General features: G+C 37.7%; 3 protein-coding genes across 4 annotated transcripts in view; 2 read left to right on the forward strand and 1 right to left on the reverse strand.

Moving 5' to 3' along the window:
* Positions 1-24,483, forward strand: part of LOC307133598 (craniofacial development protein 2-like) — a 1,416,430-nt gene that overhangs the window by 323,483 nt on the left and 1,068,464 nt on the right. The window lies entirely within an intron of this gene.
* LOC307133813 (C3a anaphylatoxin chemotactic receptor-like) lies at positions 460-10,478 on the reverse strand. 2 transcript variants are annotated; one of them, XM_079829106.1, is made up of 3 exons: positions 9,589-10,478; positions 3,932-4,487; positions 460-1,908 (listed from the first exon to the last, which is right to left on the reverse strand). In XM_079829106.1, the coding sequence occupies exons 2-3, from the start codon at positions 4,484-4,486 to the stop codon at positions 1,396-1,398; spliced, it is 1,068 nt and encodes a 355-aa protein (XP_079685232.1). In that variant the 5' UTR covers position 4,487; positions 9,589-10,478; the 3' UTR covers positions 460-1,395. The 2 variants fall into 2 exon arrangements, with proteins under 2 accessions (XP_079685232.1, XP_079685233.1); XM_079829107.1 differs by having other exon boundaries at positions 466-1,908; positions 4,037-4,487; positions 9,589-9,807.
* Positions 12,164-23,541, forward strand: LOC307133814 (myelin-associated glycoprotein). The gene is made up of 10 exons (XM_079829108.1): positions 12,164-12,221; positions 12,451-12,507; positions 12,714-13,067; positions 13,176-13,336; positions 13,422-13,569; positions 16,887-17,156; positions 17,311-17,340; positions 18,188-18,307; positions 21,381-21,458; positions 22,148-23,541. The coding sequence occupies exons 2-9, from the start codon at positions 12,462-12,464 to the stop codon at positions 21,386-21,388; spliced, it is 1,137 nt and encodes a 378-aa protein (XP_079685234.1). The 5' UTR covers positions 12,164-12,221; positions 12,451-12,461; the 3' UTR covers positions 21,389-21,458; positions 22,148-23,541.

Here is a 24,483-nt window from a genome sequence, read left to right on the forward strand (position 1 = left end):
ACAAAGTCCTGGCTGCGGAGGAAGAGGGTGCGGGTACTTGACTGGCCTGCCTGCAGTCCCGACCTGTCTCCAATAGAGAATGTGTGGCGCATTTTGAAGCGCAAAATGCGACAACGAAGACCCCATACTGTTGCCCACCTTAAGACTTGTTTGCAGGAAGAATGGGACAAAATTACACCTGAAACACTTCATCACTTGGTGTCTTCAGTCCCTAAACGTCTTTTAAGTGTTGTGAAAAGGAATGGCAACATTACAAAGTGGTAAATGCTTTACTGTCCCAACTTTTTTTTAAATGTGTTGCAGGTCTGAATGACAGGAAAGGATGCATATTTACAAATGACATGAAGTTGACCAGACAAAACATGAAAGATTTTTTGTTCATATTGTCTGCAATGAAATTCAAAGTAAAAGTAAAAGTAAAAGTAAATTTAGAAATCACTTCTTTTTTCTTTTTTTTTTGCGTTTTCCATACTGTCCCAACTTTTTCTGATTTGGGGTTGTAGAATATTCATTAGTTGCTGATGGAGTAATCATTAATGGTTTAGTTAATCATGAGACATACATTAAGTCGTGATTATTTGTGCATTAGTTAAGCATGAATTAATTCATACTAGTGCACCTGTATTGTAAAGTGTTACCAAAACGGTTTTCAAAAACCATTTTCAAAAGTTTGCGTTTTGTGCTGTTGTTGTGTGAATGAACGGCCAAAACCTATAGAAGGTTTTACGTTTTTAGTTGAAAACGGTGTTGTGTAAACAGCCCCTTAGACTCCAGCCTGCTTATTAACACAACAGGTGAAGCGAAGCATTTATGTGCTGGTTTGGATATCAAAAAGATTTTTTGCTGCATCTTTTGTTAACAAATTAGTAAATGCCTAAGAAAAAATAAACAATGGATTTAAGAAAGCATCTCATTCAGGGAAGTAGGATGTCTTGATCAGAAATGAGGAACAAAAGTCTGTTTCTTTCACTCTAATAGGCAGAAGTGAATTACACTAAATCAAGAGACTTTCTCAGGAAACCTGACCACAGTTTATTGCCTTTAGAGCGAGGATATATAAGCCACTAAAAAGTGGCTTGCATGTTAATAAAGAGGTCACAGAAGTTTCTAAATATAAACAGTTCATCATGTACAAAAGCATAATTTCCCTCTAAAAGTGTTGCAAAAGTTAAAAAAGCTATGCATCAAGATCACACTTTGTATATACATGATTGATTTTACTCTTATTGATTTTTTCTCATATAGAAGTTAATCATTTTACAATATCATTGAGCATAATTGCCAGCAAGATAATCATGATTTTTCACATTTTGATTTGATCGGTGTTCACATATAAGCCTCCCCGTAAAATCCCCCCACTGACCGCCACTGCTAAAAGACAAAAGTTACTCTCTTTCAAACTTTAGTCATGCCCCTAGGTCTGTCTCGAACGAACCTTGAAGTCTTTGGAACAGAACTATTGCTTTCTTCGACAGTGCCTTCCTGTGATTGCACAGTTTGGCCTTCTTCCATAAATGCTCTGCGATAAATACTCGATATGCTTTGTCTGAAGCTTTGCCTAATGTTCAGTCCCATGCAGAAGTACAGCAGCGGGTTCACGCAGCTGTTGAAATACGCCAAGCCCTTAGCAATGGGCAGACCCACTTTGACCGCATGGCTCTTCTTGTCCACCATCTTGGCGAGCAGTAGGCAGTGGTAGGGTCCCCAACAAACGAAAAAGGCACAGACCAGTGCAGCCAGAATCCGGAGAGACCTTGACTTGCCAGATAACCTTGTTCTGCGTATCCCAATGGCAGCTAGAATGTAGCAGCACAGGATGACCAGGAAGGGCAACAGGAATCCACATAAGAAGCGAATGCTGTACAAGGCGTTCTTTGCTGTATTGTCACCCTTTGATGCTTCTTTCACCTGCACAAAGTATAAATTAGATTTCAGAATGTAGATTAATGACTCCACATTTGCTATGTTAAAAGGAAGTACATATTTAAAGGGATAGGGAGGGAGGCGAAAATGAGTAATAAGAAAACGCACCCACTATTTTAACATTTACAGCGTGTGCGTGCAAGTGTGTGTGCGCGCAAATGTGTGTAACTTAAGTACACTACTTGACAGTTTCATGCACTTTTAGTATTTACTAATGTTTATTAGTTCTAAATGCTCCTGTCGTCTGCTGTTCAGACTTAAAGGGGTCATAGAATGACATTTTTGTACAAGTTAATATGATTCTTTAGTGTCTAAATGAAAAGTTTGTAATATACTTTAATTAAAAATTCTCATTAGTATTGTAAGAAAACACTCATTTTACCTGGTCAAAACCAGCTCAGTTTTCAGCAACTCATTTCAGTGTATGTGACTTTAAATGATAATGAGCTTTGCTGACCCCGCCCCCTCTGCTCTGTGGGGCGTTCGGTTCGACCCGACACAACACCACAACACACGTGGAGTTTTGCCTTGACAACATTTGAGGGTATATTTTCGAGAAATAATGGCAACGGGAGTCTCTGAGGACACATCTGAGCAACCTTATCATTTTGAACCGGAGTCGGACCAGGAACAGATGACGAACCCATCGAAGTTCGAACAGGACGTTTCTGAATGGTTGGTTAACGTCATGTCACTTTGATCTATCTTTGTACTGGCAGAGTAGCGTAGTCGCTATGTGTTTCCTGATGTGTTAGTTCATTGACAGATTGACGTTATGTTATAAGATTTTTTTTTTTACATTACTTCTTAATCAGTAACAGACACCGTTATAAACCATGTACAAAAGTAAGCTTAGTGTAGTGTTACCACGTTAACTTTATCACCCGAGTACACAGTTTGTAATAACAAACATAACGCGTTGTTCATTATAAACGTGGGGTTATGAATTATATTGAGAACATCATACACAGAAAGCATGCCGTAATGTAATTTACCCTGTAAACTTTAGCCTCATTCATCGTGAAGCGTGCAAGCGATTTGCAAAGATTAATATAAAGGTTAATAAAACGTTACACTCACATCTCCCTGAGGTGCAGCAGGAACACGATCCTTTTTCAAGAGCAGCTTATTAGCAAAACCTGCTTTATACTGACGCTCGTTTATAAAGCAGTCTGCTGAGAAATGATTGCGCAAACATTGACGTTGATCGGGGGGAATATTCCCTTCTAAAACAAAACTCAGCAGCCACTGGGTCTTCAGCAGTTCGGGTTTAGGAACATCAAAATGACTGCTGTGTTCGTTATTACACCCAACAACACAACACCACAATCGCTTAGACGCCATTCTGCTCCAGAGTATTAACAATGGCGGACTATGATGACAGCTCGCTCAGGGCGGGTCTGTGTTGAAACGCTGCTGTCAATCAACAATCTTAGGAGGGGCGTACACCGTGTAACGTCACACGGTCAGACGGCTCGATTTGAGACAGGGGAAAATATATAAGGAGATTAAAAAAAAACACTGGATGTATTTTTATCATTATAGGATGGTTGTGTACAGGCACTGCCAACACACATTTCCGTATAATCAACTTGTAAAAGTGCATGTACCATTCTATGACCCCTTTAAGGTTTGTTTGATATTTGCTACATTTAGGAAGTGTATTTTCTTGGAGTAGATAAAATAAAAAAGTGCATCGTGATATCGAATTGTATTGAATCGTTGACATGATAATCGTAATCGAATTGAATCGTGAGAGCAGTGACGGTTCACACCCCTAACCTAAATAAATAAATAAAAGTGACATTATTTACTCATCTAAAGCCAGAGACACACCAAGTCGGCGTCAAAGAACTAGCGTCGTGTCTCGGTCAAAAAGCTGCACTTGAACACATTAAAAGGACTTAAGGCGACAGTCAACTAGCATGTGCATTCTGCAAAATTGCTTGCTGGGTTGATAATTGGGAACAATTTAGAAATTCAGAAAGAATAGCAAAGTTGTCCTGACCTCCAGTGAGCACTTGGTCAAGTTCTTGTCACCGAGGTAGACCTGCCGGTACACAAAATACGGTGAACTAAAGATCCCCGCCACAATCCAAACTCCCACACTGACCATACGAGCAGCACACAACGTCCGTCGTTCCCTGGTGAACACTGGACGCCAGACACACAGCGCTCGATCCACACTGATGACAGCCAGAAGGAAAACACTGCAGAACATGTTGGCGTACTTGAAGAAACCATTGAACTTGCAGAGAAAGACTCCAAAAGGCCAGTGGTCGTAGAAAAGTTTTTTGAGGAGCGAAGTGACTCGTGTCAGGCAGAAGATCATGTCAGCTACAGCCAGATTGACCAACCAAACGTTAGTGACGTTGGGCTTCAGACGGATACCAGCCACCCAGATCACCACAGAGTTCCCAGTTATGCCAAAGATAATGGTAATGGTGTAGAGGACAATGGTAATATTATCCATAATGGCATCAATATCCACTGTAGTTTTCTCATAGTGGGTTGAGACATCCGGGTGGGAGACGTGCATAAAAATAGTTGTATTGAAGGCCATTCTGTGAGACAAATAAAATATTTTTTGGTTATGATTAGCAAGGCCACAGTTCAATTACCAGAATGCATGTGCAGGTAATATGTTTAGCTTTAACCCAGCTAACAGGGAATGTTCCCACAATTTTCACAAACGTTTTGCAAAGGTTATGTAAATGTGAAGATAAATGTTCTCTAAAATAACATTTATAGAACATTCTTATAACATTATTAATGTGAAAACGTTCTTATGATGTTTTCACTTGAAGTTCTTATAATTTTGAGAACAAGTGTTCAGAGAACACTTTCAGAAAATCCTTTTGATGTTATTTGAACTTGATGAATGTTCACATCATGTTGCCAAAAAAAAAATCCTTAGAACAACATTTTCGGAATGCTATTGACATTTGCTGAATGTTAACTTTCTTGGAATAGGCTATTTTAAAGACTCCCAATTTTGTCTTGGAGGTCTCCTTCAACAGGTTTACATGCATCAAAGGTCAAAAAACAGATACATTTTCTCATAATATGCCGTACATTGCACATCACCACATTTTTCAATGATTTTTAGAGATTTATTGTTGACGACTTCATTTTTATAACAGAACTTCGTAGCGATCTTGGCTTAATCTTTGCTCACTTTCGAGGCTACAGTCATTCATTGAATAAAACTATTATTGGTAAGAGGACCGACGGCCAAATGCATGCAGCAAAGTATCAGAAGTGACATCTAAATATAAATGCCACTCTGCACGAGACAGAAATATCCTCCTGAGACAATATGTTTTGCCTCTGTAGAGGACATTATTTAGCGAATTTCTCTGACAACATAGCCTACACAGTTTTAAGTCTGGATATTCTTATGAAATACAAGACATTCTTATGAAAGTATTATTACACGTCTTTTTACCTTTACATATTTTCCCCAAAACCCTTTAATATGCAAATTAGATACAGTGTATAGATGCATTGCCTAGAATGGGAATTGCATTTATGGCCGTGTTTACACACATATTGCATAAAGTAAAATGGTATATCAAATTATTCTGTATCTTTCATAACATTACCATTTTACTTTATGCAATCTGTGTGTAAACATGGCCATAAATGCAATTTTGGGGAAAATATGTAAAGGTAAAAAGACGTGTAATAATACTTTCATAAGAATATCTTGTATTTCATAAGAATATCCAGACTTAAAACTGTGTAGGCTATGTTGTCAGAGAAATTCGCTAAATAATGTCCTCTACAGAGGCAAAACATATTATCTCAGGAGGATATTTCTGTCTCGTGCTGAGTGGCATTTATATTTAGATGTCACTTCCGATACTTTGCTGCATGCATTTGGCCGTCAGTCCTCTTACCAATAATAGTTTTATTCAATGAATGAGTCGAATCATGATTCGGATCACGTGTCAAACCGCCAAACTGCTGAAATTTGGCGATCCAAACTGCTGAATCGACTCACTGATTCATAACTCTTCGAAGCTTCATGATGCCGTGTTTTGAAATCGTCATCACTATATAAGTCGTTATTTAGGGTTTTTTTGCGCACAAAAACTATTCTCGCCGATTCATAAAGTTATTGTAGAACCACTGTAGTGAGATGGACTTTGTAACGACGTCTTTAGTACCTTTTAAGGGTCTTGAGAGTGAACCGTGCATTGTGCCAATGGAGGCCTTTCAGAGCCATCAGATTTCAACTAAAATATCTTCATTTGTGTTCCGAAGATGAACGGAGGTCTTACGGGTGTCGAACGACATGAGGGTAAGTAATTAATGACAGAATTTTCATTTTTGGGTGAACTAACCCTTTAAGAATCATCTTTATACAAAGTTTGGATAAAACAAACTTGAAGCATAAAAATTGATTGGTGAATAAAAGAAAAAATCCCATTGTTTTTCTATTCATGTCTTTTAATTTTCTCAATAAAAGGGTTCTGGTGTCCTCTACAGAGCAGAGGATATAGCCTATAACATAAAAATTAAAAAACAAAAATGTCAATTTGTTTTTTATGCTCCAAACAATAATGACCGGAACAAAACCTTTTTTTCTGGTTCTCAGGAAGATATGTTAAAATACTTGTAGGCCTAACGCATCAAAGCAATGTAAAGCAGACTAATAGATTAATAGACAATTTGTAGCAAAATATTTTTGGAATTCCATTATTAGTAAATTACGTAAATAAATAATCATTAATTTCTCACTGTACACTGCTATGGTGGAGACGTTGCTTAGCCTATCTGCACTTTACTAGAGCACCCTCAGTAATTTCAGAAGCACCCTTAGTGATTTTATCCTGGAACTGGGCCTTGTGACAGCATACAGCGCGTCTATCGGAAGCTAGATGGCCATTACCATAACTGAACTTCAGCCCTGTCTGAAGGCTGCCTAAAGTTCAGCAATTGTTCACTGTAAAGACAGTAATGATGACGTTGATTTTACTATCTATCTGAGCGTGAGTCCGATGATGAAATATAGGAAGAACTGTTTCTCAGTGATGTGCTACTCAGTTTGAGGTACATTATGAGATGTTGCAACTGTAATTCCTCACCATCAGCATTAAAAAGAGTATGTCCATCAACAAACCCATGTGTATATTTCTTATTTATTGCAATGCACATGCGGGAAATGTATCAATAACAACGCATATGTTAGCTGAGCACTAGCGTGAATGACTGATGTGACATAAACGTCTGTAAAACAAATCTTGCGCCATCTTTTTTCATAGTTGTAAGAATGACAGACAATCTGCATTAATAGACAGTTTTAGGTAATAGTGGCCCACATCTGTTTAGCAGAAGTATTTCAGTAATAACAGAAATAGAAGTAAGACAGTAATAACGTGGGTTAGTCCGAAACAATATAAAACATAAAACTTTGTTTTATGAACACTCGGAAGAAAATACAGTGGGGAGAACAAGTATTTGATACACTGCCGATTTTGCAGGTTTTCCTACTTACAAAGCATGTAGAGGTCTGTAATTTTTATTATAGGTACTCTTCAACTGTGAGTGACGGAATCTAAAAATCCAGAAAATCACATTGTATGATTTTTAAGTAATTAATTTGCATTTTAATTGCATGACATAAGTATTTGATACATCAGAAAAGCAGAGCTTAATATTTGGTACAGAAACCTTTGTTTGCAATTACAGAGATCGTACGTTTCCTGTAGTTCTTGACCAGGTTTGCACACACTGCAGCAGGGATTTTGGCCCACTCCTCCATACAGACCTTCTCCAGATCCTTCAGATTTCGGGGCTGTCACTGGGCAATACGGATTTTCAGCTCCCTCCAAAGATTTTCTATTGGGTTCAGGTCTGGAGACTGGCTAGGCCGCTCCAGGACCTTGAGATGCTTCTTATGGAGCCACACCTTAGTTGCTCTGGCTGTGTTTCGGGTCGTTGTCATGCTGGAAGACCCAGCCACGACCCATCTTCAATGCTCTTACTGAGGGAAGGAGGTTGTTGGCCAAGATCGGCCCCATCCATCCTCCCCTCAATACGGTGCAGTCGTCCTACTTATACGTAATACTTGTTCTCCCCACTGTATATGCATCAATAATTAATCATACTTACAGGTTGTGTTTCAAGAGCAAGTATTTTGCAAATCCCGCATTGAATTCCGAGATTTGAGAAGCAGTCGTCAGTAAAATTCCGCGTTAAAGGGCGGGTCAAGTTGTTCGTGGGCGGACAACATATAACATAGGCGGGCATTATGCAAATGTATTTTCTAGTGACGTATAACCATTACAACCATTCGAATTACAAACGACTGTTTAAGGCGGTTCAGAGTCGATTCTTTCTTTTGGGAGACAATAACTTTATTTATTTTGTACTTTCGACTTTTTCGACACAAACAGTTATATTACACACTGCATGAAAGGGAATATTCGAAAAACCATAATAGGGACACTTTAAATAACATTCTAATCACATCAAGAAAACAGGACATTTTAACATTTAGCAAATCATTGTTCCCACAGTGTCTGCAATACTGGCAAACTATTCCATAGTCTACTTCTCAAGCTGGATAAAATACTGAAAAAAGTCTTTAATGTGTAAAGTATGTTCAAATAATTCCCTACATGAGTAAATATGAAAAATATGAGCATTTACAAGTATTTCCTCTTATTCACCCAATCCATTTTCTTTGTGTATTTACCGGGTTAATAAAATATATTTAAATTCAGTTGAAATGACAGTTTGAATATTTATATATATTTTAAATAGAGCTTAATCTAGCCATAAAAGTTTGGGCTCTCACATGACAAAGGCCACCCAGCTCTTACTCAGAGTCTGTTTCAAAATATCTGTCTGGGGGAAAAAAAAACGGGGGGAAACGACTCTGAACCTTTCACCTTCAACAAAATACAGAAGCGGAATTGAAATCAGTGTTTTTTAAATGGAAACAGCAGCATAGATTTTTTCATGTCTTAAAAATAAACGTAATGCACCTGATTCAAGCATTCAGTTTGTCACCACCCCCCCACCAACCCCTCCCGCCCCATTTTCGGATAACATTTCATAAAACTAGCCATCTTGATATATTGCACTTAACGTTAGCAAACATGTACAAGAGAAGATGTCTTTCGGGTACACTACCATTTAGTGAGCAATTTATCATAAGTCTGTTCAGTGTAATTGCATGCTTGTATTGTGAGCAACACCATATAAGATACTGTAAATATGAGTTGTCTGGCAACTAAGAGGTTTCAGCATATAAAACTGGAGTTATATATTTTAAATTGCTCTGCTGAATCACGAGAGGTCATTACATCTTATTGCAGTATTCCCATTACGTTTAGCTTTTACTCTAAATGTTCCGTGAGAAGGCATACTTCTTGAAAAATAAGCTGTTGTCTTGCATCAGAGTTAGTTGTGTTTCTCCTTTTATGTTTCAAAACAGAAAACAGTAGAATATACTAGAAAAATGCAAATTAACTCTCATTCAGTGTCAGAATTCAAATGTCATTAAATGTATAATATATGATTATAAAATACAAAAATGCCATGAAATGATCACACAACCTGCAAATGATAGTAACAAAAATATCTATTGAACAAAAAAACGAAACAAAACTTATAAACAACTTATTTATGAATTGTTGTGGGTGTTCTTACCTGTAGACAGTCTCAATGAAGGTTTGCTCAATGAACTACTCAGCACAATTTGTCTTTGAGGAAACACCTCTGTATAGTAATTTGTGAATGTGTCCAGCAGAGACTGAGTATCATGTTCAGTGTGCAGGCAAAAAAATAAGTAAAGGGTCCATTGACATCACTTCCAGCTGTTCTCGCTCTCTGAACACTTTTCTCCCATTTTTCTTATTCTCTAGAGACAAAGAAGAGACTAGCAGGAAGAGGGAGGAGACATACACGAACAAACAGAGAAACTTAAATACATATCTGTGTTTACTCCATTGTGCCTCTGGGAGAGTTAAAGTATGTGATGTATCTAATTTCTTCATTGTCTAAAGCACACATTGTAGATAGACATGTGACTGAACATCAAAACATCCAATTCCTTTCTGAATTTTTTAAAGTAGTGATTTACATTTACTACTACTACTACTACTACTACTACTAGTAGTAGTATAGTAGTAGTAGTATTTATTCAACTGTATCTATTCAAGATCTTGTGGTTTCCCCAGCATACACCGTTTACAAATGTGAATAATATTCCATGACTTGTTCTCTTTGTCAATGTTCCTTATATTAGTGTGTGTTTTTGGCTACATCCTGATACAAAGCCTATATTTCTCACCACATATCAGAAAAGGAATGTACAAAAGACTGTGATGTTTTGTTGTTGTTGTTGTTGTTAAAGGGACAGTTCACCCAAATTCTGTCATCATTTACTTGCCCTCAAGTTGTTCTAAACCTGTATTGGTTTCTTTGTTATGCTGAACACAAAATAAGACATTTTGAAGAATGTTGGTAACCAAATAGTTTCTGGTCCCCGTTGACTTCCATAGTGTGAAAAAATACTACTATGAAGGTCAACGGGGCCCAGCAACTGTTTGGTTACCAACATTCTTCAAAATATCTTCTTTTCTCAACAGAGCAAAGAAACTCATACAGGTTTAAAACAAATTGAGGGTAATATCTCAAATATCTCTTTAAGTGACTGTTTTGGGTGAAAGGGGTTTCTTCTTAAAGGAAAGATGTGAGAAATTGGTATTGTTGAACTGTGCTGCCACTTACTGCTGAGATTTAGTATTACAGAACAAAATTCAGAATATGTGGTATGACACATCATAATAACATGGGCGATAATAGATAGTTAAGTGGCCTAAGGTCAAAATGAATTGATTTACACAACTAATTGTCATGTGAAATGTGTAAGAAAAAAAATTAATTACCAAAAATGTCAAATTAAGCTATGATAATAATAATATATTTTATCAACTGGTTGAAATTGTTTAATTACTGTGAAGCTTGAGGGTTAGTTTGCAAAATGACATCTTCAGAGTTTAAGGTAAATGTTTAGGTTTAAAAAGAATTCAACACAATAGAAAATCACATGTGGAAATAAAATAAAAACAGCAACGACGTTTGAAAACATATGTATAGAAAATGCTGCTTTTTTCCTATGCGCTTTCTCAGCATGTCGATTTCATTTGCGATACACATTTAAAGTCTTCTGAAGTTTTGTACAGGGTTTGTTTGTGTATCATTCAAACCTAAGTTTATTCCTAAAATGTATTTTTTTCTGACTACACTCTAAAAAAAAAGGCTCGTAATCATAGGGGAACCTTTTTTAGTGCTATATAGCACCAATTTTGGTGCTTCAGTGGTTCTTCAGCGGTTCTTCAGAGGTGCTATATAGCACCTTAGTCAAAGAACCGGTGAAGAACCTCTGAAGAACCGCTGAAGAACCTCTGAAGAACCACTGAAGAACCACTGAAGCACCAAAATTGGTGCTATATAGCACTAAAAAAGGTTCCCCTATGATTACGAGCCAAGAACCATTTTTGGTGCAATATAGAACCTTTTTTTAACAGTGTTGGGTGCTTAAAAAGAGTTATCCAAAAGTTTAACTCTAATATGTCAACAAAATGAAACAAGAATTTTTAAACTGGTTTTAGATAATGTTAATATGTTTGTTCCTACAATGTAAAAAATGATCAGTTCAATCAACTTAAAAAAGTGAGGAAACCCATTCCCTTAAAATTATTAAGTAAATAAACTTTATGAGTATTGAAAAAAAATACTTATAACTTCTGTATGTGAACTTATTTTTTCAATTACACATGACGTTTACTTAATAATTTTTAGGCAATGGGTTTCCTCACATTTTTTAATTTAAGTCAACTGATTTGCTCTTATTGTAAATTAGCACATACTTAGATTGTTTGCATGTTTAAACATAACATTTCAGAACACTTATACAAAATGATTGTATAAATGTACTGTAATTAATCAACTAGGCATGGCATGGTATAAAAATAGTTTTTACCCATATTCACCTGTGGTGAATGTTGCAGTGTTCGTCTTGTTGATAAGCTGATTGATTTGTACATTAAAGTGGACTATTTTTTTTTTTCTTATTGGAAGATTTAGGATAATATACAGGTAAGATATATAAAATAAATGCACCATTTCCATTCAAGAACATGTGTTTCCCTGTTTCACCATCATTTTGTAATAGTACAATTTTTTAACAAAACTAATGATGAAACTCTTGTGTTTCCAGTTCCAGTTTCCAGTAATAAATTAAGTTTCTTAGTGACTGTCTGACAGCTCTGCATCAGGTAAAAGTCTCTGATTATTTTTGATTACAAACCAAAAAAATCAGTAGAAACAAAGTAAAAAAAATCAGTAATAATCAGTATTAATTTAATAATTTAAGTTGTTGAGTGTTCTTTTACAATGTACCAATGTATGTCTACACACAAAGTCAAAATGCCAAGAAAGGATAAAACAAAGCCTAAAAAGCCACATCTGTTTATTTGACTGTAATTGCTCATATGTTTTTTCCAGATTTCAGCAGCATGAGTGGACCTAAATTCTTGGTTGTCATAATCTGGATATTGAGAGGTGAGAGACTTGGTGTTGTTGATCTGTAGGGTTTGAAATTTTAGATGAATCCATGAACAAATAGCTACTGAATGAGTGTTTATGTTGAAATGGTGCTATTTATAAGGATGTGTGGTGGTTTAACTTCTAATTTATCGTGTTGTAAAGTTAAGCAGCTTTGGCATGTAAACTAATGTGGAACATGGCCTGTGTGTTTATGTATGAAGGTGGTGAAAGCAACACATGGGAAATTAAGATGCCTCAGAAGATAGATGTGATAAGTGGCTTCTGTGTTCAAATTCCGTGTCAGTTTGAGATCCCCGACTCATTCAAAAAGTCCCTAACCAACCCTATTGAGGCAATATGGAGAAAAACAACCACGGACGGGGCAAACGTACTCAATACAGACTCAGAGTTGTCTCTAAAAGGAAATGTGATTGGCAACATCTTAAACAAAAATTGCACCACAGTGTTTCATACATTTCCTGCTGAATTCAATGACATATATTTCTTCAGACTTCAGGGTCCTGAAATCCTCAAATACACTTTTACTCAAGGAGTGAACATCGCAGTCCATAAAGGTTGGAATCCTTATTTTATTAAAGAATAACAACATGTTGTGCCAATTTTTTGGGATGTATGGGGTGTGTGAACACAGTTTATGTCTTAACTCTCTTCTTAATTCCAAGATGTTCCACCGCCTATCCTGAGCCCAAATGTTAAGGTGCTCGAAGTTCTAGAAGGCACCAAGTTGACATTGACCTGTTCCACTGTGATCTCATGTCCATCAATACAACCTCAGATGCAGTGGAACCCACAACTAGGAGAACAGCTCACACCAACCCTACAGGTAAAATGTAACATCAGACAAATCATGATGATTGTAAACTACAGTTCAGTGCCCTGATGCTTTAACCTTGTTTTTCTTTCTTAAGGAGGATGAATTTGGACAGACACTGTTGGTCTCCTCTCAGACGTTCAATGCTACGCCTCTAAATGACCGCCTTAAAGTCTCCTGCTCTCTTTTGTACTCCCAGGTTTCCAAAAGACCAGTTGAGACCAGCGTTATCATCAGCATGCTTTGTATGTGAAACAGAGAAAGGAAATCATAAAGCATGAAAGCAATTATTTTTAATTATTTTAGGCTGAAGGTGGCATGGTGGCTCGTTGGGTAGCACTGTCGTCTCAGAGCAAGCAGGTCTCCGGTTCGAGCCCCGGCTGAGCTAGGGGTTTGTCTTTCTTTGTGGGGTTTGTATGTTCTCCCCGTGTCTGCATGGGTTTCTTTCTGGGTGCTCTGGTTTCCCCCACACAGTCCAAAGACTGCAGCTTAGGTGGATTGGACATGCTAATTTGGCTGTAGGTGTGAATGTGTGTATCCTGGCAATCTTGGAAAAAACATTGCCAAGAAAAATCATGGACCTTCTCTTGTGTACGGCGAGAGATGGCCAAGAATCAAGAGTCAGATACGACTGAAATGGTATATATAGGTAGGTAGGTAGGAAAGTATAGGCTACTCTGGTTTTTAACGTGTACGCACGGGTCCGTGTACTGTGTGCAAATTTCACCAGAATAGTATGCGCGTAATCGCACATGAATTTGTTTAGCATCGTTTTGCATCGTTTTGAATCTGTTGTTCCACAAGGTGACAACACTTGCCCGGGCCCTTGTTTCACAGTAGAAAACCAACCTAAAGAGACGGAAACAGATGCCCACATTGGCAAGCGATTGTGTGAAAGGGTTAAGAGCAGTGCTGGGTAAATTACTATTAATACAAATTGTGACAAAAATTGTGGTTAGTAACGTAATCCATTAGGCTACATTACACATTTAAGGTAATCGGACTACTTTTTGATTACTTTTAGATTACTTTTGACCTACCTCGTTTATCTTATTGATTTAATTAGGATAATCGTGTTACATTTTGATATAAAAATACAAAAAGAAAGAAAATATATGCCTTTTTTTGTTATCATCTACATGAAGTTAATTAAATATTACATTACGTCAGGGTTTCCCAGACTAGGGTTCCTGGAACTGAAGGGTTCGTGAGTTTAATGAAAAGCTATTAAGGAATTAAATCATACAAATTTGTAAATGAAAGCAATCAAAATAAAACATTAAAAAAAGATATCGTAAAAAAAATATATTTACCTGCATGTCATGTGACCATTAACGGACATCAGAGAACTGTGAATTTAATTGTATTTGTTTATTATTATTATTATTATTATTATTATTATTATTATTATTATTGTTATTATTATTATCATTATTATTGACTTAATTTTATGATTGACCTAACTTATTAACTTAAAATCTCAGGGGGTACTTCAAGTAAATGTATTAGATCAAAGAAATTCAGCAGACAAAAATCCCTGCACTGCATACAAGTCATAATAAGACATGAATTTGTACATTTTAATGTGTCTGAAAGACAAAAGCCTTCCAAAGACAGTAATACATGGTTACATTTTTTCAAATAATAATTAATGTATTCGTCAGGAGCTGAGATTAGCAATGTTGCAATGTTGAGAAAACACTTCTTAAAAGTGAAATGATTTCTGTAAAATGACCATGTTGACCATGGTCACAAATAACCATGATTTCTTATTTCCAGTGATCAAATGCTGTGTTAGTCTCAGTTTTCAGTGATAGGCTCATGACTAGTGGCTGGTCTGTGTGCGCAATTCCACAAACCAGATTTTCTGAACGTATAGCAGAACGCAAGCAATCAACTTTTTCAGAAAGGAAAATGTAAAAGATAAAAAAGAAGTATTAGGAGAATCTAGGAACTAGGAATAATTTACTGCCATAGAGAGAATAACATGTAATCAGTAACTACCCAGCATTGGTAATGAGATAGCTGCAACTTCAGTTTAAAAGAATACAAAGACATTTTTATCAGTCATAACTTCTGGAGAAAAATAGCACAGACACCGGACGAAGATGAAACTTTCTAGAGTGCGTGTGTCGACCGCCTGCATTCACACTCTGTCAAATGGAGTAAACTTTAAAAGGCTACCAAAAGTACTCTTTGGGCTTAAGCCCTCACAATCTTCCTCCGAGTCCATACTTTCATGACGTAATGCCACTTTGACTGTTGGGTAGAAGTCTGCAGAGCTTGCAGGTTTGGCAAAAGTGCGTATTAAGGACGCATATCAGCTGCAAAGGTAACACGGTTTCCACACTCATAACCAAAGGAGTATGCTTTGAAAGGCTCGCTCAGAGATGTAGTGGAACACAGAAAATGAATTACAACCGGGCCTTAAGTCCACAAGACCTAATGTGCACATAAAGTGTGACATTTGGCACACGACCATTGAGTACGTTGCTGTATACGCATGATTCGAGAATGATCCAAAGAAAAAATTGAGCTTTAGTGTCTGTAGAAAGGAGTAACATGATCAGTGTAAAATCTGATTGGTGACCTAGAAATTGACATCATTGTGTTTCTTTAAAGGATTAGTTCACTTCAAAATGAAAATGTCCTGATATTTTACTCATCCCCATCTCATTCAAGGTCGAAAATAAGTTTTTTGAGGAAAACATTCCAGGATTTTTCTCCACATAATGAACTTTGATGGCAACCAACGGGTTGAAGGTCCAAATCAGTGCAGTTTCATAGGGTTTCGAAGGGCTTCAGAGGCTCTGCACGATCCCTGACGAGGAATAGGGTCTTATCTAGCGAAACGATCGTCATTTTTCCCAAAAAATTATATACTTTTAACCTAAATTGCTAATCTTGCGCTGCTCTGCGATGCGCCACGGATTGCGTAATCACGTCGGAAAGGTCCCGCTAGACGTAGTCGGAAGGAGCCCAAGCGAACGTGCGAAGACTAATACAAACGTCCTTTACCAAAAAAAACCTCCATCTCCAACTTTGAAATCGTCCAAAATCATTGTTTTACCTTTGTTGCTAAAGGATAATTGTATTAGTCTTCGCACGTGCACTTTGTAAACACGGGGGCGGTACTTCTGCCTACATCTAGTGTGACCTTTCCGACGTGATTACGTAATCCGTGGCACGCCGCGGAGCAGCGCAAGATGAGCAATTTAGGTTATAAAAAGTATATAATAAAGGATTGTGTAGAGCCCTCTGAAATACTTTGAAACTGTATTTTTTTTTCGACTTTCAACCCATCAGTTGCCATAGAAGTGACATGACAAAGAAAGACATGATGGGGGTGAGTAAATTATCAGGACATTTTCATTTTGAAGTGAACTAATCCTTTAAGTTTTTTTTTTCTTTTTCAAAATTCAAAAATTTTTTATTTAAACTTATATTTTGAATCTCATATTTTATATGTGGTCTCAGACTTTTGGGCACCACTGTATGAAATAAAGTGTCTTAGCAAGTATTGTGTACAAAATAAAGGACACAGGTCAATCTTCTCTTTCAGATGCTCCCAAAAACACCATAGTCTTTGTGAGTCCATCGGATCCAGTGTCTGAAGGCAGTGTGGTGATGCTGAGCTGTCACAGTGATGCCAACCCTGCAGTCAGCCGCTATGAGTGGTACAAAGACAGTGGATCTGGGAAGCTAGTGTTGCAGAATCAAGGACAGAATCTAACAGTGATAGCCAGAAGTAATACTCAGGGTCTATATGTCTGCAAGGTCTACAACAACCACGGGACCGACCAATCGAGGGCTGTCACTGTGGACATAAACAGTAAATAGCCTATCTTTCTTTTAGCAGAACCTTTACTAAGTTAACTTAAAATTTATTTTCAGTACCTCAAGCTACCTTTTTCAAGGATGATAAAACTGAGCGACCTGAGGTAATAAACAAAAATGTTCGCTAAAATATCCATTCTCTTTCTTAGGTGAAGCAGTGGGAGGTCCGATTCCTTTTAGTGAGTTGATTCGTTTGTTTGGTTCATTTAATCAATCATTCACAATTTATTTGAATCCCTGAACAGACTGCAGTGCATTTTCTGTCTTCTTTTTTTTTTGTAGTGATAGATACAAAATTTTGCTAAATAATATAATATAGCTTCAATGTAGTTAGCTTCTTTTTATTAGCAAGCAAGCACTGTTGCAGGCCAGAAAAAAGAATTGACTCAATATCACAAAACACAAGACATAATATGTCAAACCATAACGTGCATTGGAGAATTATAGTCAGTAAAAAAGGAAAATATAAGATTATGATGTGTACAATCATGTGTATTCAATTTAAGGGGTGAGGAAAACATTTGCTTACCCCTGGCTTTGTTTGCTTGTTTACATGTCTATGAGTTTGCTGTATGCTTTCTTTTCATCATCTTGGACATCTTTATGTGTCATTGACCCATAATCGCTTTAGTACAGTGATTTCATCTATGCTTCACTAATGATGAATGTGATTCATGGCAAACTCTCTGTGTTGATGTGGCCGCATACGGGCAATAACTGGACACATGGTCAGATCTTGGTGTAAACAAGCAATTAAATCAGAAACTACAAACAAACCACATGAAAATACATTTGTATGAATATCAGTGGGCAGTTCATTGATGTGTAAACTTGCTAACCTTAAGAATGTTCATTCTCAGACCATGTGTAACTGCAATGTGGAAGTAATGTGCTTTATGTGAACTTGAGATATGTATCTCCTTGGGTGTTCTTGTAGTGGTATGCAAGTAAATAAGCTGTTTTATTTGTCATAATATGGTGACGTAAAACCAGCTAAATCTTTTTTTCTCTTTCTGTCTGATTCAGGTTGCAAGTGCTCCATTGCACCGTACATTATATGTGGACTTCTGACGCTTTTCTTAATTCTCATTACTGTAGTGGATTTGGTCAAATACAAAAGGTACGTTTTGAAAAAGATTGCAAACAGCAAGAACTTTGACATCCATAACATGATGGTTCAGCTTGTTTTTAAATAAGATCAGCTTCACTGATATCTGTAAGGTCCACGTGTAACGAATGTAGTCCAATAAGAGCGGTGCTTTTAAACCTGCCCTCAAGAAGCCCACCTCCCACATGCGGACCCCGTTTCGAATCCCAGCTCGGAGCGGGTCGAGTAGGACAGGTTACATTTGGTGCAGTTGACCCAAATGGGAGTGAGGTTTAGATGGGTGAGTGTACATGTAAACCTCACTCCCCTGGCCTCAAGAGGCACGTTAGCGACTTTAAGCGTGCCAGCCTCCCACGCCGGAGACCTCTGTTCGAACACCAACTCAGAGCAGGTTGAGTAGGTCCGGTTACATTTGGTGCCGTTGACCCGAACTGGAGTAAGGTTTAGGGGCATAGACCAGTAAAAGCTGTGCGTGTAAACCTCACTCCCCTGGCCTCAAGAGGTGCGCTAGTGGCTGTGGTCTTTAGCGTCATTGTTGTCGCACCCACCTCCTATGCTGGAGACGCCGATTTGAATCCCACTTAGGATGGGTCAAGTAGAACCGGTTAAATTTGGTGCCATTGACCCATATGGGAGGGAAGTTAAAGGGATAGTTCACCTAAAAACAATTTTTTTATGTTTATCTGCTTACCCCCAGGGCATCAAAGAAGCAGGTGTCTTTGTTTCTTCAGTAGAACACAAATGAAGATTTTTAACTCCAACTGTTGCAGTGTGATAGTCGTATAATGCATGTCAATGGGGATATTTTAGAGTATGAGAGCAATGAGAGTAAAAACACATAGACTTATTAAACCATGCGGCTCGTGGTGACACATTGATGTCTTAAGACACGAAACGATCGGTTTCTGCGAGAAACCGAACAGCATTTGTTATTTTTTTTACCTCTTATCAGACAAATGTCATCTAGTATTCCCAGCGCCATAACTTCCGGCGAATAAGGTCAAAATACTAATGCGATCAAAGATATATATACGTAGATGCCTTAATCGACCGATCCGAGCAGGCACTAATGAGGATTCTATGTATTTATCTATAATCGGGCCGGTATTTTGCATGTATTTTGACCTTCTTCGCCGGGAGTGATGGCGCGGGGACGGCTGATGATGAGCCATAGAAAAAAATGAAATACATTTTTAAATATGGATATTTTTCTTACACAAACGCATCGATTCAGAAGGCCTTTATTGACACCCCAGAGCCACATGGAGCACATTATTTGACCGACAGATGCATTTTTTATGGACTTCAATAACAGAGAAAATATTACTGCTATTATAATGCTTGGATTAGTCTGGACTTTTGTAATGTAACTTATTCGTCTGAAAGAAGAATGTCACATACACCTCGGATGACTTGAGGGTGAGTAAATCATGGGCTAATTTTCATTTTTGGGTGAACTATCCCTTTAAGGGGAGTGAGTGTGACGGCGTAGGCCAGTAACAGCTGTGCGTGTAAACCTCACTCCCCTGGCCTCAAGAGGTGCGCTAGTGGCTGTGGCCTTTAGCGTCATTGTTGTCGCACCCACCTCCTATGCTGGAGACGCCTATTTGAATCCCACTTAGAATGGGTTGAGTAGAATCGGTTAAATTTGGTGCCATTGACCCGGATGGGAGTGAGGTTAAGGGGAGGGAGTGTAATGGGCGTAGACCAGTAAGAACTGTGAGTGTAAACCACACTCCCCTGGCTTCAAGAGGCACACTAGTGACTAACGCTAGTGGCTGCGGCCTTTAGCATCCTTGTAAGTGTGCCAGCCTTCCACGTCGGAGACCCTGGTTCGAAACCCAGCTCGGAGCGGGTCGAGTAGGACCGGTTACATTTGGTGCCAATGACCCAAATGGGAGTGAGGTTTAGGAGGGTGAGTGTTCATGTAAACCTCACTCCCCTGGCCTCAAGAGGCACGTTAGCGGCTGATGGCTGCAGCCTTTAAAGCACTTGTTGGCGTGCCCGCTTTCCACACTGGAGAGCCCGGTTCGAAACCTGGTTGGAGCGTGTTGCGTAGGACCGGTTACTCATGCAGACCTTTATTTCCTGTAAACATAAGAGGGCACATTCTGACATGAATGGGGATGAGGTGAGAAACAATAGGTCAGGGTTTGACTGATTTAAAAATGTCTATAATATATCTAGGGGAAGCTATCCAGTAGCATGGCAGTAGCTCTGCTAATGCATCACACCCCGCCGGAATTTTTTGTGATTTATTTGTTACTTAAAAATGATTTATTCAGAATACACAACTAATTCTGAATGGCCACCAATAAAGATGCCACAATGCATTTTGTGTAATATGTAGTTACAGCAACCACCAGCAGGGGCTAATGAGGGTATGCTGACCAATTACATTGACCCTTTGGCATTTCTCCAGGCTTATTGACTTAGTTGCAAACATTTTTCATTGAACTCTTATTATAAATGTATTGTATGTAAAATTCTGATTCTAAAACCACCTAAATGATAATCACACCAATGTTGCACACAAAAATGTTGCAAGGTGACACTTGATTCTATTCTAATCATTGGATGTTTAATTGTTACTCAAGTTCTATGTATGTATGTATATAATATATATATAGTTAGTCTCATTTGTCAACATGTTTATGTTAGTATTTTTAGTAGACATTTAATTGTTCATTGATTGTTCATGTTAGTTTACAGTGCATTAACAAATGTGAACTTTGGATTTTCAAAATGTATTAGTAAATGTTGAAATTACCATTGAATAAGATTAATAAATGCTCTATCTGTATTGTTAATTTTTAGCGTTAACTAAGGCTAAAAATAAACCTTATTGTAAAGTGTTACCAAATAATATTATTTCTTCTCTTTTTAGCCTGTTAAAAAGACTTCAAGTAAGTATGACACCATCATAAATCATCCCAAGGTATAGAGCAGATAAACAGACTAATATCATATCATAGCACAATCTTTGCTTATGGGCAAATTTGCAGAGCACAGGGGGAAGATTTATTATCAAAATGATAAGGAGGAAATTAACTGCAAGATATGTGTCTTTTTCAATGACCTTGCAATTGCATTTGCCTTTCATGCTATTAGGGGTGTGAACGTACGAGAGGATCCATGACGTATGCTACCCTCCACAGGACCAGTGACTCAGTGTACAATGTTATACAGGTCAGTGTTTTAGCATTAAAAGGTTATTTTGTTAAACCACACAGAAAAACAACATTCTTCTATTTGAACGTTATGCATATTGGCATTCACTTTGAAAGATCCATTGAAGACCCACTGCAACAGTCGTTATTTCTCTGGAAAACAGCAGTTGTATTCCATGTAAGTTGTGTTTAGATACTATGAGGCTTTTTTTCCATGACCTAATTCAATCAACTGCTAAATCAACAAGTTTAATGGTTATCAATTTCCTGAAACAGGAAATAGGTAGTAATATTTCTCAGAAAACAGGAGTTGTGCAAGTATAATAAACACTGATAGTCTAATCATTAGATGCTCTGCTGACATGTGCAAAAACTTTTGCTCTGGAGTGTGTGTGTGTGTGTACATGCAAGATAGAGGGGATACATTTGTCCTGATTTCATATGAATTGCTGTATCATCGCTTCCATTTCAAACCACGATGAAGACACCAAAATATCATATCATTTATCCCCCCCCCTCACATCTGTATGAAAAAAATATTTGTGCAATGATCATAGATTTTCACATCTGAAAAATAAGATAGGAATTTCATATACATTGTTAAAAAATGTATATGCAGTGTATGACACACTGTATGTACTAAGCATAGAGTTTCATAGTAAAGCGTATGATGTATTGTTGACCTCTGTATCCTTCTCTTTACTGCAGACGAGGGGCAGCAGAACTGAAGAGGACTACGAAAACAGAAACCTGAATAAACCTCATCCCTAGTTGGAGCGATAGGCCTAGAAGCTAGCTATAGACACACAATGCTGTGGTGCCCATGTTGGAGCCACAGGTTCCAATCTGGCCTGAGGCCTGGCTTATGCAGTTTTCTGTACTTTGTGTTTTGTATGTCTACTTTTGCTAACAATAAGTGTTTTTTTTTTTTTTTAAGTGACAGTAATGGCATTTAAAATGTAAATTTCTATATCAAATAAATACTATTTTACTATTTATAATGGATTTCTGAAGGATCATGTGACACTGAAGACTGGAGTAATGAAATTCAGACTTGGAGGTGGTTTAAAAAAATCTAACCAAATTTTAACCACCTTTTAATGATCGTATATCCATTCATCTACAAGTTAAAAATATCATGAAATATCATAGAAATAGAAAAATGTATAATTTCTGGGCAGGCAGGGAGGGTTGTAACACTGTCCAAAACAAAGACTGAACAAAATGTGAGATGGCATAATGGTTATTTTGAATGATAATAATGATGATCTGAAATACTTTAATTTGTAGCAGACAAATATGGGAATGTTATGAGTCAAAATCTGCTAAAGGGTAATTACATGTTACAAATCATGTAAAAATATATGATCTTTTATTGGAAAATCAAAAATTGTATCAAATTGTAATAATTGCAACAGTCTTTTAAAACACTGTATTAACAGTTCATCTAGTGACAAAATTATGGGGAAAAAAGATCAGTCAAGAATAGAAAATTATTGAAAATCTTCAAATCAGGAATGTCAGAATCAGAATGCGTAGTTTGCGCATAAAAAATGTCCGTCAAAACCAACATGTTGAACGATGTTCACTAACCCAGTAAAGTTTTTCAATTGGATTGGCATTTATTCTCTTTAGCATGCAGTGTGAAGTATTTCATTCAGTCCACTGATCATGCCAATTCAATTTCAGCAAGTGAACAAATTTATACTCATGTGCATTATTAGGTACGTTATCGTCTTTGCCAGACAGAATACTGAAGCTGATCAGGCCGCCATTTTCTCCATATTCTCAGAAAGCATTGACGTGGTCAAAACATCTGGTAGTATATCTGGCATCTCTTCTTACGTAGCATGTTTTATGCATGTTACATCGAATGTCATGGCATTCAAATGATGTGGCTTTGAAAACAGGTGGATCGTAAGGTAATAATTCATTTATTTGTAAGTCAAGAAGTATGCAGTGAAGTGATTGATGCCCATAAGTGTTTGTCAATGTTTTTAGTTCTAATATTCCAACCGACAGCCAGCCTAAGATTTTGTTGTACGCAATAATATGAACAATGTTTGATTTTGGGGTTTCAATAAAACAAGCTGGAGACATTCAAAATGCTTTTAAGTTCATTATACTTATTTTACGGAATTAAGCTTATTTCATGGCTCGAAGGGACAGTGCATCCAAAAAAGGAAATTCTGTCATTACATTACTCTCATGTCATTCCAAACTTGTGAGACTTTCTGTCATGATCCTGGCTCTTTCCTTTCTTTCTTTTCTCTTTTCTCCCTCTTCTGGTCACACTCATTATTACATTCTGTTACGCACACACATTAGCATTCATTTACTCAATCGTTTTCAGCTGTCTCTCATCACCTCATTTCTTTCGTACTCACAGTCTTGTTCATTATCTCTATCGTTCTCATCTGTTGCCCACTTTCTCTGATTGGCTTCTCTATTTCTTGTCCTTCCTTTCTCTTGTTCTTCGTCGGATTATTGCCTTAATGTTACGTACCTATTTGTCTATCACTGTCCCGTCTTAGTCCCGTCCGGTGCATGTTCATTCCTGACTGATTTGTTATCACCTCGTATCTGCTCTATTCGAAGTCTCCAGCTACGTGAGTGGATTACGGCTTGGCATTCCTTGCTCTCTTCGAACCCAGCCTATCTCTCTGCCGCCGAGGGTTTCCCATTGCCGTTCCTGACCGGGCGGCTCTGTTCCTTACGTTTGATGAACTTTCTGTTGGATTTATATGCCTTGTAGCTTCCTGAGTAATTCTGCCCTGAACTGAATTAAAACTTTGTCAAATCACCTTCTGCTTTTGGGTCCTCATATCCTGCACGTGACAGAATAATCCGACCAAGAGGAATGGACCCAGCGAAGGAGAGTCATCTTCAAGCAGCGCTCAAACTTCAGGGAGCTTTTCTGGGCCGTCATGAGGAGGAGCTGGCTGCTGCTCGTGAGACCATGGATTCCCTTGCAGCTCGCATGACCGAGATTGCGCAACAGCTTCATCACCTCCGTGTTGAGTTTTCTTCTTCCAGTGGTCAGG

The sequence above is a fragment of the Gobio gobio genome, assembly GCF_949357685.1.
Source record: "Gobio gobio genome assembly, chromosome: 11".
In the NCBI taxonomy this organism is placed as follows: domain Eukaryota; kingdom Metazoa; phylum Chordata; class Actinopteri; order Cypriniformes; family Gobionidae; genus Gobio; species Gobio gobio.